The 14918-nt window shown below is 33.4% G+C and overlaps 3 protein-coding genes across 4 annotated transcripts; all 3 read right to left on the bottom strand.

Moving 5' to 3' along the window:
- Positions 1-154: 154 nt before the first annotated feature.
- On the bottom strand, positions 155-6546 carry LOC116352666 (putative mediator of RNA polymerase II transcription subunit 26). Of its 2 annotated transcripts, none has more exons than XM_031785423.1 (6): positions 6529-6546; positions 3357-3613; positions 2906-3081; positions 2602-2825; positions 836-2453; positions 155-530 (listed from the first exon to the last, which is right to left on the bottom strand). In XM_031785423.1, exons 2-6 carry the CDS (start codon positions 3509-3511, stop codon positions 508-510), a joined length of 2196 nt encoding a protein of 731 aa, XP_031641283.1. In that variant the 5' UTR covers positions 3512-3613; positions 6529-6546; the 3' UTR covers positions 155-507. The 2 variants fall into 2 exon arrangements, with proteins under 2 accessions (XP_031641283.1, XP_031641276.1); XM_031785416.1 differs by having other exon boundaries at positions 155-533; positions 6529-6545.
- Positions 6547-7618: 1072 nt separating this feature from the next.
- LOC116336627 (transmembrane protein 177) lies at positions 7619-9418 on the bottom strand. The gene is made up of 5 exons (XM_031760602.1): positions 9115-9418; positions 8891-9027; positions 8484-8803; positions 8093-8216; positions 7619-7953 (listed from the first exon to the last, which is right to left on the bottom strand). The coding sequence occupies exons 1-5, from the start codon at positions 9318-9320 to the stop codon at positions 7712-7714; spliced, it is 1029 nt and encodes a 342-aa protein (XP_031616462.1). The 5' UTR covers positions 9321-9418; the 3' UTR covers positions 7619-7711.
- Positions 9419-9496: 78 nt separating this feature from the next.
- Positions 9497-12997, bottom strand: LOC116336561 (sodium channel protein Nach-like). Its single transcript, XM_031760474.1, has 9 exons — positions 12883-12997; positions 11629-12417; positions 10957-11157; positions 10588-10875; positions 10322-10525; positions 10182-10260; positions 10030-10120; positions 9806-9944; positions 9497-9732 (listed from the first exon to the last, which is right to left on the bottom strand). Exons 2-9 carry the CDS (start codon positions 11811-11813, stop codon positions 9513-9515), a joined length of 1407 nt encoding a protein of 468 aa, XP_031616334.1. The 5' UTR covers positions 11814-12417; positions 12883-12997; the 3' UTR covers positions 9497-9512.
- Positions 12998-14918: the final 1921 nt, after the last annotated feature.

The following is a 14918-nucleotide window of genomic DNA, read 5'->3' as shown; positions in this document are numbered from 1 at the left end:
TATGCTTTTCTTTAAATTTTTATGTTTTGCTCATTCAAAGTCTTCACGACATTTACATAAAAAATACAATTCTGGGCTATTCACTTATTCTCTTTTGCATGTATGCATGTGGGTGTATATGTTTGTGTATGTATTACAATAATTCGTATTTTTCTCTTAGAAACATATAAACTGTTATCGTCGTCGTAGTCACATTAAAAAAAAAAAAACGTTATGTCGCCTGAATCGCAAACCAATCGACTGATATGCACATTTGTTTTTCATTTCATATTGTTGTTCTTATTTGTGTTGCACATTTAACAAAAATGGACATTTCCAATTTGGGAATATAATATAATATGTAGGACCGTTTACAAAAGGAAGAATCCTCTTTGACATCATTTCTTCTTCACTCTCTCTCTCTCTGTCTCTCTTTGAAAAGCACATTCAAATCTATTGACATTTCGTGTTATGCAGATTTTTTTGCGCGTTGTTCGCATGCATGATTCTGAGTGTGGTTGCGAGGTATTACGAGTCCGTTCGGCCACTTACTGCTGTAAAATTGAAAAAAAGAGAAAAAGAATCATTAGCATCGAGGAATTAAAAATATATTTTTTTATGGAAAATTGATAATTTGATAGAAAAATAATGATTTAATAGAGTTCATACAAAATAAATGAACTTCAGGAATCGACTGCCCAACTGCTTATATTGCTGTTCACCAGCACAACTATCAATTAGCAGTAGCTGAACATTTGGGTTTAAGATTCTCCTTACTAACTAAGCACTTTTTAAATATTTTAAGATTCTAGCGGGAATTGAATTTTTCAAAAAAAAAAAAAACATTGATTTTTACCTTTGTTGGTATTACCAGCGCCACTTTGATTGTTTCGATTGTTGAAACGTTTTGGATTATCACAGTCATTGTTGTATTCGGATGTGGCACGTTGTTGTTGTTGCCATTTTTGTTGTAATCTTGGCGGTAACGTGCGATTGTATGAATTGTCTTTGTTACGTGAATAAGTTTTGCGATTGTATGATTGGAAATGTTCAAAATTGTCATTCTCCTGGTTTCGTCGATTGAATGAATCGTGTCGGGTGCGTTGGTTGTTGAATTCTTTGCCTTTGCTATCGACACTGCCGCCGCGAATCAGGTTTCGTCGATTGTTGTAATTACCACCGCCACTGCCGCCACCACTGCCGCCACCACTGCCACCGTTATCATTGCTGTGTCGTCCATTATTGTTTGAATTTTCACGATCATAATCGTTGCCGGTTGTTCGTTTATTATATCCATTTCGCGGTGAATTGCGTCCACCTCCGGCTCGCCAACTTTGATGATAGTTTTGTGATTGTTTCGTATCGTTACGATTTGAACGTTTTTCATTCTGTTGTAAATCTTCATTCGATTGTCGATAAAATTCCGAACGAAATCGATTCAAACTATTGCGTCGACTGCGATTCGTATGCGATGATTGCGGTGATATGCGTTCGGGTGGACTAGCCGGATTTGAACTGTATGATGCCAAACTTAGTGTATCAAATTTATTATTGCTACCGCCGCTATTATTTAAATTTGGTATAAATTCTGGAAGTTCTTCACGTTCAACCGCCTCAAACCAATTGAAATTCTCGAGCTTTGGATGGATTAAACCGCTGTCAAATGATTCGGTTGGACTAGTTATCGATGTTTCCGCTTTGGTCGGTGTCGTTGAGGATGATGATGACGGTTGTGGTGGCGTTAATGAGTCTTGACAATTTGTTGATATTGTTAGCAATGCTGGTCGTGCTGCTGTTGCCGTTGCCGTTGCCGTTGACATCGTTGATGTCATCGTCTGTATCGTTGTCATCGATGGCAATGATGATGAGTCATTTCCATCCGATTGATTATTATTCAATGAATTTGTTTGGTGACTTAAGCACATATCTGAACTGGATGCACGTAGTTGATTGCGTAACGTTGATTTTGATGCATCATCATGTCGTTTCGCGTCTCTTGTTAATTCGGAATTACTATTTTGAAAATATTTCAGTCTATCGCTTGCTTTTAACGGTCGATTCAAATATTCACGATTGATTCGTCGATTCTCTTCGCGATGTCCGCCGCCACCACCATTACCAGCGTTACCACCATTGCCGCCATTTGTTTTTAAACCGGCAAAATCTAATCGCAAATTACGCAAACTATAGCTATTCGCGGGCTCATCAATTTGTGCATCTTTTCGTGATGCAATCGACGGATGTTGGCTACGATTTTCCGTATCGTGTTCATCCAAAAATTTACTGTAAAATTGCTCCAATTTTGTGCCCACACTCTTGAATCCACTATAGTAGAGATCAAATGACATGAGTAGAAATGCTTTTGTTACCGATGCCAAATTCGGCACCTCAATCAAACATTTACGCAATTCATAAAACAATACATCAATTTCATTTGAATGATGCGCCTTTGCCAGCAAACCATTTAACGTAATCTAAATGATGAACGGTTTTTGTTTTTGGTTTTCGTTTTTGGAATTAATGAAAAAAAAAAATAAATAAAATAAAGATACAGAAATTTAGACCAAATCCAGAGAAAGAGAAAAGAACACTTTTGACCAAAAAAAAAATGCACACACTCACTTGTGTTAGTAGCAGTCGGGCGAATTTCACATTAAACACATGCGTTGGATCATTTGTACAATTGGCGCATTCATTTTTCAACTCTCTGGTCAACAGTTCAATAAGACTGCGACCAATGATTAAGACTGGATGAGATTTTTGGTGCAAACGATTATAAAATTCACCTAGCAATGTGATTGAATTATAGAATCGGTTCATGCTCTGCAATTTTAATTTTTCGGCACCTGTTTGAATCGAACGAACAACACAACAATCAGTAAATTGTTTTTTCTTTCAATTTAAAATGCAAATATTTGAAACCTACTCGAGTAATTTTGTTGAAGCATATTTAAAATATGCGCCCGAAAAATACTATTTCCATCCGATGATTGTAAATGCTCTCGCAAACCATCGAAATGGCATGATGTGAATAGCATTGCAAAATTAACAGCAAAATCCTCATCTTCAAGAGCTCGTTCGTTGAAATATTGCAACGCCGACCTGCCGACAATTAAACGAAAAACACATTTGAAATTTTTTAATGGGCTTTAAAATGAATGAATGTCTCTAATGAATCGATCGGTATCTTTAATTAGTTTCAAAAATAAAACAGTTATTTTGGGTGGTTGTTTCGACAGTGACTCACTGTCAAAGTGTCAAGTTTCAATGCATGACTCATATTGTATTGTCGAGGACCACTCAGACGGTGTTTTCATTCAATTTAATTTAGTTCAATGGAATTTAAAGAGAATGAAAAAACGTAAAAATAAACTTACCACAAAATATTTTCGTCACCTTCAAGCACTTCATTTATGTCATAAGCCAAATATTTGAGATTACGATCCAAAATGATTGAATCTTCATTTTGATCCAGTGATTGAATCAATGAACAGAATGAATGAAAAGGGCTCTCCATATCACTGTCAGTCATCGATTATAATCGATAGCGATGGTTTTTGTGTAGCGCCGTATTTCTTCTCCTTTTCACTTTCTTTCTCTCTCTCTCGCTCGCTCGCACGCTCACTCAAACTGCCTGAAATGAGAAAAACAACAACACAGATTAGATTAATCGCGGTAAAACCACATTTTTCTATTTCTCACTCTCTCTCTCTCTCTCATTTTACCATACATCACATTTTCTCTCTCATACAGACTCACATCTCACACTATCGTCACTCTTACTCCTCTATATATGTATCTATCTTTTTCTGTCTTGTTTATTTCCATGTATGGCCTAATGCTGAACCAATAACGCGAACAAGAAACGAAGCAAAAGAGGGAAAAAGGCCAACGATTCGCTTCTCATAAAAAAAGAGAAAAATGTTGTTGGATCTCTTTAATTATTGTCGCTGTGAGTTTTTTTTTCAAATCATCAAAATCGCTATACAAGCCGCAACGCATAAAATGAGCGAAAAATAAAACTCAACACTTGTCCACAACTATACCGCCGTCTGAGGATTGACTGTGACAATAACATTTTTTATGTGTTTTTTTTTCTTTACATTTTCTTTTTTAACAAACAATAATCTACAATACCGTTTTTCATGTTGCCCTTTTCTTCTTAATAATATTTTCTTTCGCTTCTTCTTTTTCCCTACTAAGCTGCTATTGTTTTCGGCACGTTTCTATGAAAAAAAAAAACTAACCATCATTAAAACCAACAACAACATACAATCAACGCATACACGCGAGTGAATGATTTTTCTTTCTTTTGAGCGCTTGCGAAAAAGAATAGAATTGCAAACTGTCTCCCTCTTGCACCCACAAAACAACGAAATTTTAAAGAGAAATGAAATCACACACCATAAGTAATTAGATACACAATGTTGTGTGTGTCAATTGTATTGTTTGGGAATGAAAAATGAAAAGCAAGAAACAACAACAACAAAACGCAAACCGCTCACACACCAATGAGTATTTTTATCGGAGTTAATTCACTTAAAAATATACACGAGATGAGGAAATAAATTCGAAATCAACAGCTACAACAACCACAAAAAATTCTATCGAAATAAAACAACAACACAAAATCTTCTGCATCACGCACAGAGACAGCAAAGAATTTCATTTCACTGAAGATGAAAAACAACACCAACAACACCAGTGGCAAAATATCTATATAGAAGAGAGAAAAATATCGTAATTGCATGCAAACACTCACGTACAATCGATACATAAAATAAAATCTCTATGAAAATCGAATGTGTCCAGGACAACAACAACAACAACTACAATTCAACTAATGAGCTTATATGAGGCTTCGGAGCCAACGCATTTTTTCCTTTTGATTCGATTCTAGAAAACACGCACGGAAATTTGGTTATCGGCACACAACGGAAAAATAATTGCACAATCGAATAACTTTTTTTCTTCTTCTCGTTTCATTTGATACTTGCTTTTTTGTTTCTGCTTTTGTGTGGCGTTTTGTTTTCGCGTTTATTCCTTCAACTACTTTTGTTGGTTATTTTGGTTTTGTTTTTCTGCACAATTTTCCAGCGATTTATTTGTATAAATTCTCACTTTTTTTAACGAAACAAAACGGCAACGAAAAATAAGAAATTATTTTCTTTTAATTCTAATAGAGTGGCTTCTGATTCTTTCTAGTTATTGTTCATGTCTCGTTCTATCATTTCAAAGTGTGATACACATATACCATGAGTGTGTTTTTTTTTTGATGCTGTGATGTTATGGCTTGTCGTGTGTGCTTCTGTGTTTGTGCTTGTATGTTTGTTGTGTCTAAGAGTGTGTGTGTGTGTGTTGTGAATGTGCGTGAGTGTGAGAATACTGACAGAAATTGACGTTACGTGCCGATGTATGTTGTTGTGTGTTGTTTTGTATTTGAACGACGGCTGCTGTTACTTCTTCTTTTTCATTTACATTTCGAAGTTTTCGTTCCCGCTTTTGCCTTTCATCATCGTCTGTCTCATTAAATTTTCATATGTACTGCCACTAGTAAATGTGTATTGAACAGTTTTTATGTGTGTACATGTGCCAAACACATATTCAAGTTCAATAGCAGCGCGAAAAATAGCAACACAAGAACGCGCTCATTTGTCTGCAGCGAATTTAATTAAAAGATTCACCGAGAGAGAGAGAGAGAAACACGCTCCCAGCAACATATAATGAAACGAAAGAAATAAAAAAAAACATTCACAACAATATCATTTTTCTTCAGTTCGATGAAGCGAATTCAGTGCTCCATTCCATCATTGTTATATATTTCCGTGTTTAGATGCGTGTATTACATATATTTATTACGACATTGACAGGGTCGATGTTTTTTCCGAATTGCTAGTCAATTTCTTTTTCTTTTGTTTTTATTATCGCCGCCGTGGTGTGTTATTTTCAATTTTCCTTCCTCGTTTGCACGGAAACCACTGTGCATCTGTCGAATAAAACCAATTGATGACTATGTCTATGTCTCTGTCTCTGTCGCGGTGATTGCCGATAAATTTAGAAAACACTGTTTTTTTTGTTTGCCCCGGCCAACCGACCGAAGTCACCACCGTGTGCACATTAGATAAGTGGTCAATGCACTGACGATTCACCATTCTACATACAAATGCATGCTATCGCCGCCTGTTTTTCGCATCGTTTTTATTTATTATATTTTTATATCATCGTTATTTGCACACAGAGTATGTTAGAACCGATTTGTTGTTCTCGGTCACTTGAGACTCGGTTGCGTGCGTCAGCGATTATTTTTGTGTAATGGCATTTCCATGGAATCGAAGATGAGTTGAAGAAAAATAAAATGAGATTGAGAATGCTTAAAGAGCTTATAAATAAAAAATTCACCGAATTTGAATGCCCTTCGAACAATGACTATGGCAACAATGACGACGATTGACGCACTTATAATGTCGATTACAAATGGCAATAGAACAGCTTTAATGATAATTTCTTTTTTTTTATAAAAATAAAATTGGTGAATATCAACCGACTCACACAGCAGATGCGGACGATTGCACCTGTTTACGCTTGTCAGAAATTCTGCAGATAATTGTTTCGATTAAATTAAATAATTTTCGATGTGAAAACATTACAGCCAGAACAAAAGAAACTATAGGCACATGAATAACGCACACATTATTGCTTGATATATTTTTTTCTGATCAATATAGGTTTATGTTACAATACAAGCTCATTATTTTTGTTTCGCAATTTATCGCGCGAAGGGAAAATTAACGCAACATTTAGCACACCGCGTTCAAGGTGCGCCACCATCAATTAATTTGTAAGGAATTTCACAACGCACATGAAACTTACATCAATTAACGCTATGCGAATTGAATATTTCAAAAATTGTAATTTAAGAAAGTTTACATTTTGAAAACACAAAAAATATACTACAACAACTCTGCAATATTTTTTCTTTTAATATTATCGCGTTTTATAATAAATAAATTATAAAAATTATTTTAAAAAATTCCGGGAACAAATTTATTTTATATATTTATAGAGGATATATGACTAATTTTTTTGAAATGAAAAAAAGGGATTTCAATTACATTTTTAGGTGGAGTTTTGTCTAAGTTTTCAATTTGACATGAAAAAGAAACCAACATTGGGTAATTTTACCTATTTTCTGAATTACTTTTAAATGTTTACTGTTGAATATAACTGCGATTGAGCAATTTTTCCTATTTATATTATTCAGACGAATTTTCATGGTTATGCCCTAGTGTGAGTGACATTTATTTTCAAAAGGGGTTCACCCTCAAGATTTTGTCCGAATTGTATTCCAAGAAATTGTGGCATTTTCTATATTTTTTTGGAAATTGTTGAATTTTGAAATCTTCGAAAAATTTATAACATAAAAAAAACCAAAGACACAATATATCTTGGTGTGTAATTCTGGGATGATAGCTCAGACCACAAAGGATGGTGTTATAAATAAACCCGTTTTACCCAATTAGGGCCCAACTCAATTTTAACAAAACACAATCGAAAACAATCGATTTAATTTTTAAAATGAATCCCATTCATTTTTTTCGCCATTCTTATTGGTAGTGAACAAAAGAAAAAATAAAAGAAATAAATTTTTGTCTATAATTTATTTTGACTAAATAAACAATACAAATTTGAATGCATTTTATTTAACGAAAAAAATGACGTCTTTCTTTGGGTGTCATTCAGTTGGTGTACTATCAGTGCCTTTGCTATTCTCTGCTTCTTTTTCCTTCTTGCGAGCTTCTTCCAGTGCAATTTCAAGATTCTTCTTTCGTTTTGTCAACGGAAGAGCATTATATCGAAGAAGGCCAGGATATTCGTTTCCTTTCACCGAGAACAAGTCCTTTCCGCTCAATTCACGCATTGCAATGTTACGGTTCAACATTTTTTCATAGAATCCAATTCCGCCTTCGATAACATCTGTTACAAAGAAAGCGTTCATTATTTTTTGAATTTTTGGCATTTTATGCTTAATATGTTAGAATAAATGTGCTTTTGCCACCACGGAAAATAATTTTACCGGTTTTATGTTTCAATTTAGTCTTTTTTAAAAACTTACCTGATCCCATTGATGTAAGTTTATCGTCGACCCGCAACATTTGTGACATTCGAATTGTGTCTGTAATGACCGAATAAAGACCGTATGTAAAAACGGCGAGAGCACCATAAATAAGTCCCCGCCCCTGCAAAGAAAAGATCCAAAATGTTTATTTAAAAGAAATATCTCAAAGAAAATTCAAATTTCTTCAAAAAAAAAGAAGATTAAATGAAAAAAAATATGTCTACAAAATTAAATGCCGTAAAATTTCGTTGAAAATTAAATGATGTTGTTGTAACTACAAAGAATATTTGTGTTGTTGTTTTATTTTCAATGGAATTTCAGAGCATTTTGACTCTCGTCCCTTCAATTGAATGTCAGCGGCTTTAAAAGTAAAAATGTCAGTACTTACAGCTCTTGGGATTAGGAATAGTTTATATTTTTGGTTGATGGCTTGAGCTGTTGTATACAGTCCGAAGCACAAGAAAAACGGTATGAACGCATTATGTACATGATTATAATTGCGTAATTCAAGTATTGATCGAATGATTCCAAACATTTTTTCCTTTTCCGTTAAAATCAGCGATTTTTCTAATAATTCACCACATTTGCTATCCCAATCAATTGATTCCGTTCTCAATTTCAAATTCATTTTATCGATGTCAAGTTCCGAATCGTACAAATAATTTACCGGTATTCCAATAAAACCGTGGTGTATTGAGTTCAATGAGCCTGAAATGTGGACAAAATTCTATGAGAAAACAAAGTTGCATCGCATAAATGGTTTTCTGCCTGGTATTCAATTTTCTTAATATGTACCGCATGTTTTAATGTCCAATCCAGAAACCATAAATGATTTTAAATGAGTGGCATGAACTGTTGTTAATTTCACCCGATCGGCTGCTTGATCAATTAACAGTTCTATCTCTTCTGGCACTTCGACTTTCAACCCATGTCTATAAAAGAATTTATTAATTTTTTATTAAAGAATGAACGATTTAAAACCGAACAATTTCCAGAAGATGAATACATTTATGTGTTACCGATAGAGTCGAATAAAATCCAGATAATAGTCGATAAAAAGTGTTTGATAAGAGTTGAGCATAAAAGGAATTCCAAGAGATACAGCGCCCATAAGTGTCCTCGACATTTTGCGTCCACCAACCGTTGCAAAGTAGTCAAACCATCGTCCGGTTCTTGTTTTTTTATTCTCACCATTGCGAAATTTTAACAAATTTTCGTTTGACATTTTTGATATTTTTTTTTATTTTTACATTAAAATTGAAATGAATGACAATATTTTACTAGCCGCCTATTCATAAGTGAATTTATTAGGTTAAGTAATTCAAATGTTTTTTCTTTGGTTTTCAGATGTCACTTTGTACTAAATGTAAAGAAATGGAGCAGCCAATATGCATGGAGACGCCATACAAAAAAAAATTCATTCACGACGCCAATGAAATTGAGCGATTTTCTCAAGAATTTTCAAACATATTACAACAAAATGCCAGAAATTTACGCCAAGAAAAAGTGCAGCCGCTCCACCGAATGAACCAACGAAATTGGCAAAGCTAAAAATTACATCTCGACGATTTCGCACTTTGGACGATACAACTTCCCAACGAAATGACACTTTTGGTGTAAAAAGAACCTCATTGGACCTACAGAAAAGAAAAACTTACCACACACATTTCTATATTGGAAATTCCAATTTGGAATGTAATTAAAACTCACCATTCTCGTATCAATCGACTTTGTTCAATATACGAATAATGAGCACAATTCAATGGGCACTTGCAATCACGTAACGTCCACATAGGCCATGATTTTTGATGCAAACACAAATATCCAGTGAGCTTACATTCGGGACCATCTGCGGAACAATTTTGATTAGCCCTTCTTTCACATTCTTTCGATCATATTTTCTGACATTTTTCAAAAAAATCAATTATACTTACCAACAAATGGATAGAAAAATGGTTTACAGTTGCATAATTCCAGTGCATTTTTTGCCCGACAATTCATTTCGCATAATTTTCCGCTCAATATCTACCGAGAAAAAAAAATGTGGCAAACTTTTTCAAATCTGAAACGAAATTCAAACGATTACCGGAACTTTGTCAAAAATTTCACTTCGAAATGCGCATTTTCGTTGCTGTAAATTCAATGATCTCAATGAATCGGATGCCCTAAAAAATCAATTAACCAATTAATTTAACGATAAAACACACTCTGAAAATTTAAATTTACAAAGTTTCGGTGACTTTATAGATGATGGTTATCTCATCAGCCGGCTTGAATTGCATAACATCCGAATCATAAACGGGCGGTTCCTCCGGCGAATGAATCTCAATTGTTGCCGAAACATTATAAAATTCAATACTCATAAAGCACTCATTTTTATACATGAAACATGTTAAAATTTCGCTCATTTCATCAACTGAATGCAATGGACTGCAAATAATAAAACGAAACCATATCAATTTCGAACTCAAAAACTCATTTCGATTTATTACTTTCGCATTAACACTTTGCTGATGGGTGAATTGATCACATGGCACATTCCACGTTCGCTTAAAATTTGCTCCGAATCAAGCACAATCGAGCTATCAAACGATTTTAAAGTATAATCCAATTTTGGATAGACTTGCTCAACAATTTCACTCAAATTCAGATCATGCAATCGATCATCATATTCATACTCGAATACGGTGAACAGCCGGTCCAGAGTCAGATTTGAAATCGTTTCAATAAATTGCGAGTAATATTCAAAGTCTTCATCGTTCGGTCCAATTTTCCAGGTACTATTTTTATTTTTGCAGAAAACATCCAAACATAAGCAATACGGAAGAATCTTAATAAATAATTCGAAAAATCGACTAAACCTCATAATGTATTCTTCAATTTTGGTTTGATTGAATTTTTTATTGAAGCAAAGTGTGAACGCTGGCATCGTTCCGTTCCAATGGCGATAATCACGTTCGAGAGATATCACTGTTGGATTGGCTTTGTATCGTGACCATTGATTAAAACACAGATAGAAGACACCAAAACCAAATAGAAATACGATAGACAACCAAAATATACTGAAAAAAATCAATTGGTTACAAAAGAAAATGTTCATCAAATTCGATATAGTTCAAAATACTTTTAAAAGCGCATTAATAAGTGGTAAACGTAATGCATTTAGACAAAATTAAATTAATTTTGGTCTGAATGTAAGGCGAACTGAAATTTCTTGGAATTTTTTTCAGATCTTTTCTTGTATCTTTGAAATTATTTTACATGCCACAGATTTCATCTTACGTTCTAGTAAAAACAATGTTATGCGCCTATTTACTATGTCGCCAGTTTTCTGTTGCGTTTGATAATGAAATCGAATGATTTCGAGGAAAATAGGAATGTTTCAAATTTTTTATTGAATCATCAACAAAATTAATTTTACAGTGTGAATTCCATATAAATCTCAAAATATACTCGATTGCATTATTTGAACGAAATTCAAATAAAAACATTTTGATCATTTTCTCAATTAATAACAATTTGAATGCACTTACCGTTCAAAAATGTGCCTATTGGGATCGGTTAAATGTTGAATTCCGTCAAAATTCAAGAATTTTAAAAATTTGCCAATCTTTTGAATGCATTGATCCACCGTGCCAATGAATCGAACGAGAATTGCACGCCGTTTTCTTGAACTTTTTGACACTTTTCGCCGTATTTTTCGTGAAACTCGTTGCATTGTTGCCGTTAGTGCTGACTATCGAAATTGAAATAAGGTATCATTGATAAATGAAGAAGACACAACAGTTTTAGGACATTCCCGATTCACAAACACCATTATCGATAAACGATGACCACCAATGGAAAATGACATCTAATGGATGTTAATGGATTTGCGTCGATGCATTTACTTTATCTTGGTGTGGAAATCGCAAATTAAAATCATTTCACTTGCTTAACAATGAAATCAATTTGTTGCTAACGATGAAAATGAGAAAAATCAATTTGAATTTAGTTTTATTTAGCCATTTGTCTTTGTTATGAAATTAATATATAGAAAATGAGTTGACCTCACATTACTGAAAAAAGATATCATTCCACTATCACCGCAAATGGATAATTTGTCTGAATGTTTTTCTTTTTCGATTGTCCATTATTTGGAGGTTTCAGGATTTTTTTTCATATGACTTAATGACACAAGCGTGTTTGTTAAGGAAAAACGTTCATTCGTGTAAAATATGTTTAGAATTCTTCGAAAACGCCAAAACTGATAAAGATAGTACTCTTAAACCTCTTCAAATGTGGAAAGTTGAATCATTTTTTTAAAGCAGCATCTTCGGCATCTACATTGTCGAAATTGATAGAATTACTGTAGTTGAAAATACTTCTTTTCAATCGAAATTACCATTCTGAGTATAAACACAGAAACAAATATTCGAGTACGCTTACTCGCACTTGCAGCGTTGGCTACCCCTCAAAATGAGTTACGCACTCTATTTTACTCTATTGTTTGTGTTAATTTCATCCAAGTGAACGCATCGTAGTGAAAGAAGAGATACAAGCGTAGTCATATGTACACGTGTATTTCTTCTTTCACTATGATGTGTTCACTTGGATGAAATTAACACCAAAAATAGAGTAAAATAGAGTGCATAACTCATTTTGAAGGGTAGACTCTCTGCTAACACCGCAAGTGCGAGTAACCGTACTCGAATATTTGTTTCTGTGCAGAAGTAGTAGAAATAGCACCCGTGCAGCAAGCGGCTCTTTATTCAAAAGCATTCAAACTTGCCATTTATTTTACTCACCACGTATACACCGTAACTTATACCAAATGTTATCCGTATTTCAGGGCACTATGGCGGCAATTTAGTGTTGATTACACTGAATTTCGTCGAAGCGCCAGTTGTTTGACACTCTGGGCATAATATTGGTATGTTAATGAAGAAATTAAGAAAGAAAACACATTGATATGTCAAAAAAATAATTTTCAAATTTATATAGAGGAGCAGTTCCTTTACTTGAACAATTAACTTGATGCATTTGCAAGTAATGATGAACGCATTGAAAACCTACAATTACGATGTTTCGTAAGTGATGGCGTATGGACCTTAGGAAGCGTATAATAGCTGAAATTTTTGACTTATTAGAGACATTAGTGCACCTTAAACCATATAACATCGCCCAAAAACATTTTATGATAAACTTTATCGTTGTCATACTAGAGATCATTGTATGTTTAAAAAATATTATAATTAATTATTTTCTAAGACTTCAACAAAAAACATATTATAAAAAATACTTCATGTTATATTTTTCAATAAAAATTTGAAGCGAACAAAAATTCATTGGCAAAACGTCACTGTATTTACACGTTTATTAGAAAAAACTAGAAAATATTAGAGAATAAATTAGTAGTAATAGGTAATAATAAAAACCGTGTCTTCCCCCTAGATATCATTGCCTTTATAGAAATGTATCATTGCACCTTTCATTGCATAATGAAAAAATGTATTGCTTTATATATTTCATTTATCTTTCATTACCTAAACAGTGGCACATAAAAAACTTTATATATAGGTAAGATCTGCTACTACCTAGCAAATCGAACGATTTAAAGCTTTCAAAGAGGGTAAACACAGAGCTGTCAAGTTGTTTTTTTAATTAATTTTTTGGTCATTCATTCATTCGTAGAATTATAAGATTGCGTTCGTTCGTTGTTCGTAAAAAAATATAAAAATAATATGAAATAAAATCATTATTGGTTTTAATTTTTGCATTTTAACTGAGTCTCATTGTAAGTTTTCATCAAAAAGTCACACGTCACGTACCTGTACACGCGTTTACTTTATTTTTAAAAGGAATTTCCACTTTGTATTGAGGTCGCTCAAATAACATAAACTTATACTTTTTTTTAAATTAATTCATTAGGGAAAAAAACAAGACTTGAGATAACTTTAAAACATGTAAGTCATCATGCTTGTGAAATGAAAAACAATTCTTTTAAGTAAACAGCGTTTCAAATAAAATATTCTAAGCGTAAATATTGTGTATAAATGTTTTCGCATCTGCTCTCATTTTCAGTATCATTTTAAATTCAAAAAAATTACTTTAAAAAAGCCAACAAATATAAACCATTCAAATGAATGCATTTTTCTTTGAATTCGCCAACTGTTTACGAATAGGTATGCACCAAAGGAGCCATGGCGAGTACCTATAAGGATATAGTTACTAAATTTCAACCAGCTAATTCTGAGATAGCAGATGCGTTCTCGTTGACTTCTGATTATTGTGATACAGCCAAACGAATTATAACTCGTTTGTATGATAAAACTCAGAATGATGAGATAAACACACTCTGCAATCAGTTGATATTGATTCCAGACAGTTCGAATGCCCTTCCAATGCACATTCAAACCATGTTCAATAACTGGAACGATATATCACAGGCAACCAAAAATTATATTTATGCAAATTCAGAAAAAATTACAACTGCTCATGATAAATTGAAAAATGGATTTGAAAACTGTCTTGAAATGGTGAATGCATACATCGGAGAGTACGAAGAAAAAGAAGATGATATTGTAAGAAAACTTAAAGCAGCCAAGAAGATTGTGACCAAGTATGTGAAACGCAGAAACGTATGGGCAAAGGCTTTGATGGGCAATACATCTGATCTCTAAATACAAAGATTGTAATCTTTGAAAATAATAAAATGTAATTGTTTGAAAGATTGAGTGTAATCTTACTACTTTGATACATTTAATGAATAAAAAGAGTGAAATAATAAATTATATTTTCTCTCAAATTGCCATCGTATAAATTATTATGATATTCTTTTCAA

Source organism: Contarinia nasturtii, unplaced genomic scaffold (genome assembly GCF_009176525.2).
Source record: "Contarinia nasturtii isolate CC-2019 unplaced genomic scaffold, AAFC_CNas_1.1 Cnas_scaffold_78, whole genome shotgun sequence".
In the NCBI taxonomy this organism is placed as follows: Eukaryota; Metazoa; Arthropoda; class Insecta; order Diptera; family Cecidomyiidae; genus Contarinia; species Contarinia nasturtii.
This window is presented reverse-complemented; position numbering and strand designations above follow the sequence as displayed.

Excerpts from the sequence above, each read along its gene's own strand:
- LOC116336627 (XM_031760602.1), bottom strand. The coding sequence starts at position 9,320 with ATGTCAAACGAAAATTTGTTAAAATTTCGCAATGGTGAGAATAAAAAA. Across the intron at positions 9,028-9,114 it reads GATTTTATTCGACTCTATCG|ACATGGGTTGAAAGTCGAAG; the intron begins GTAACACATAAA and ends ATTCTTTTATAG. Across the intron at positions 8,217-8,483 it reads TATTCCTAATCCCAAGAGCT|GGGCGGGGACTTATTTATGG; the intron begins GTAAGTACTGAC and ends TTTTCTTTGCAG.
- LOC116336561 (XM_031760474.1), bottom strand. The coding sequence starts at position 11,813 with ATGCAACGAGTTTCACGAAAAATACGGCGAAAAGTGTCAAAAAGTTCA. Across the intron at positions 11,158-11,628 it reads AATAGGCACATTTTTGAACG|TATATTTTGGTTGTCTATCG; the intron begins GTAAGTGCATTC and ends GATTTTTTTCAG. Across the intron at positions 10,261-10,321 it reads TATAAAGTCACCGAAACTTT|GGCATCCGATTCATTGAGAT; the intron begins GTAAATTTAAAT and ends TTGATTTTTTAG.
- LOC116352666 (XM_031785416.1), bottom strand. The coding sequence starts at position 3,511 with ATGACTGACAGTGATATGGAGAGCCCTTTTCATTCATTCTGTTCATTG. Across the intron at positions 2,454-2,601 it reads CCCGACTGCTACTAACACAA|ATTACGTTAAATGGTTTGCT; the intron begins GTGAGTGTGTGC and ends TTCATCATTTAG. Across the intron at positions 534-835 it reads CGCTGGTAATACCAACAAAG|CAGTAAGTGGCCGAACGGAC; the intron begins GTAAAAATCAAT and ends TCAATTTTACAG.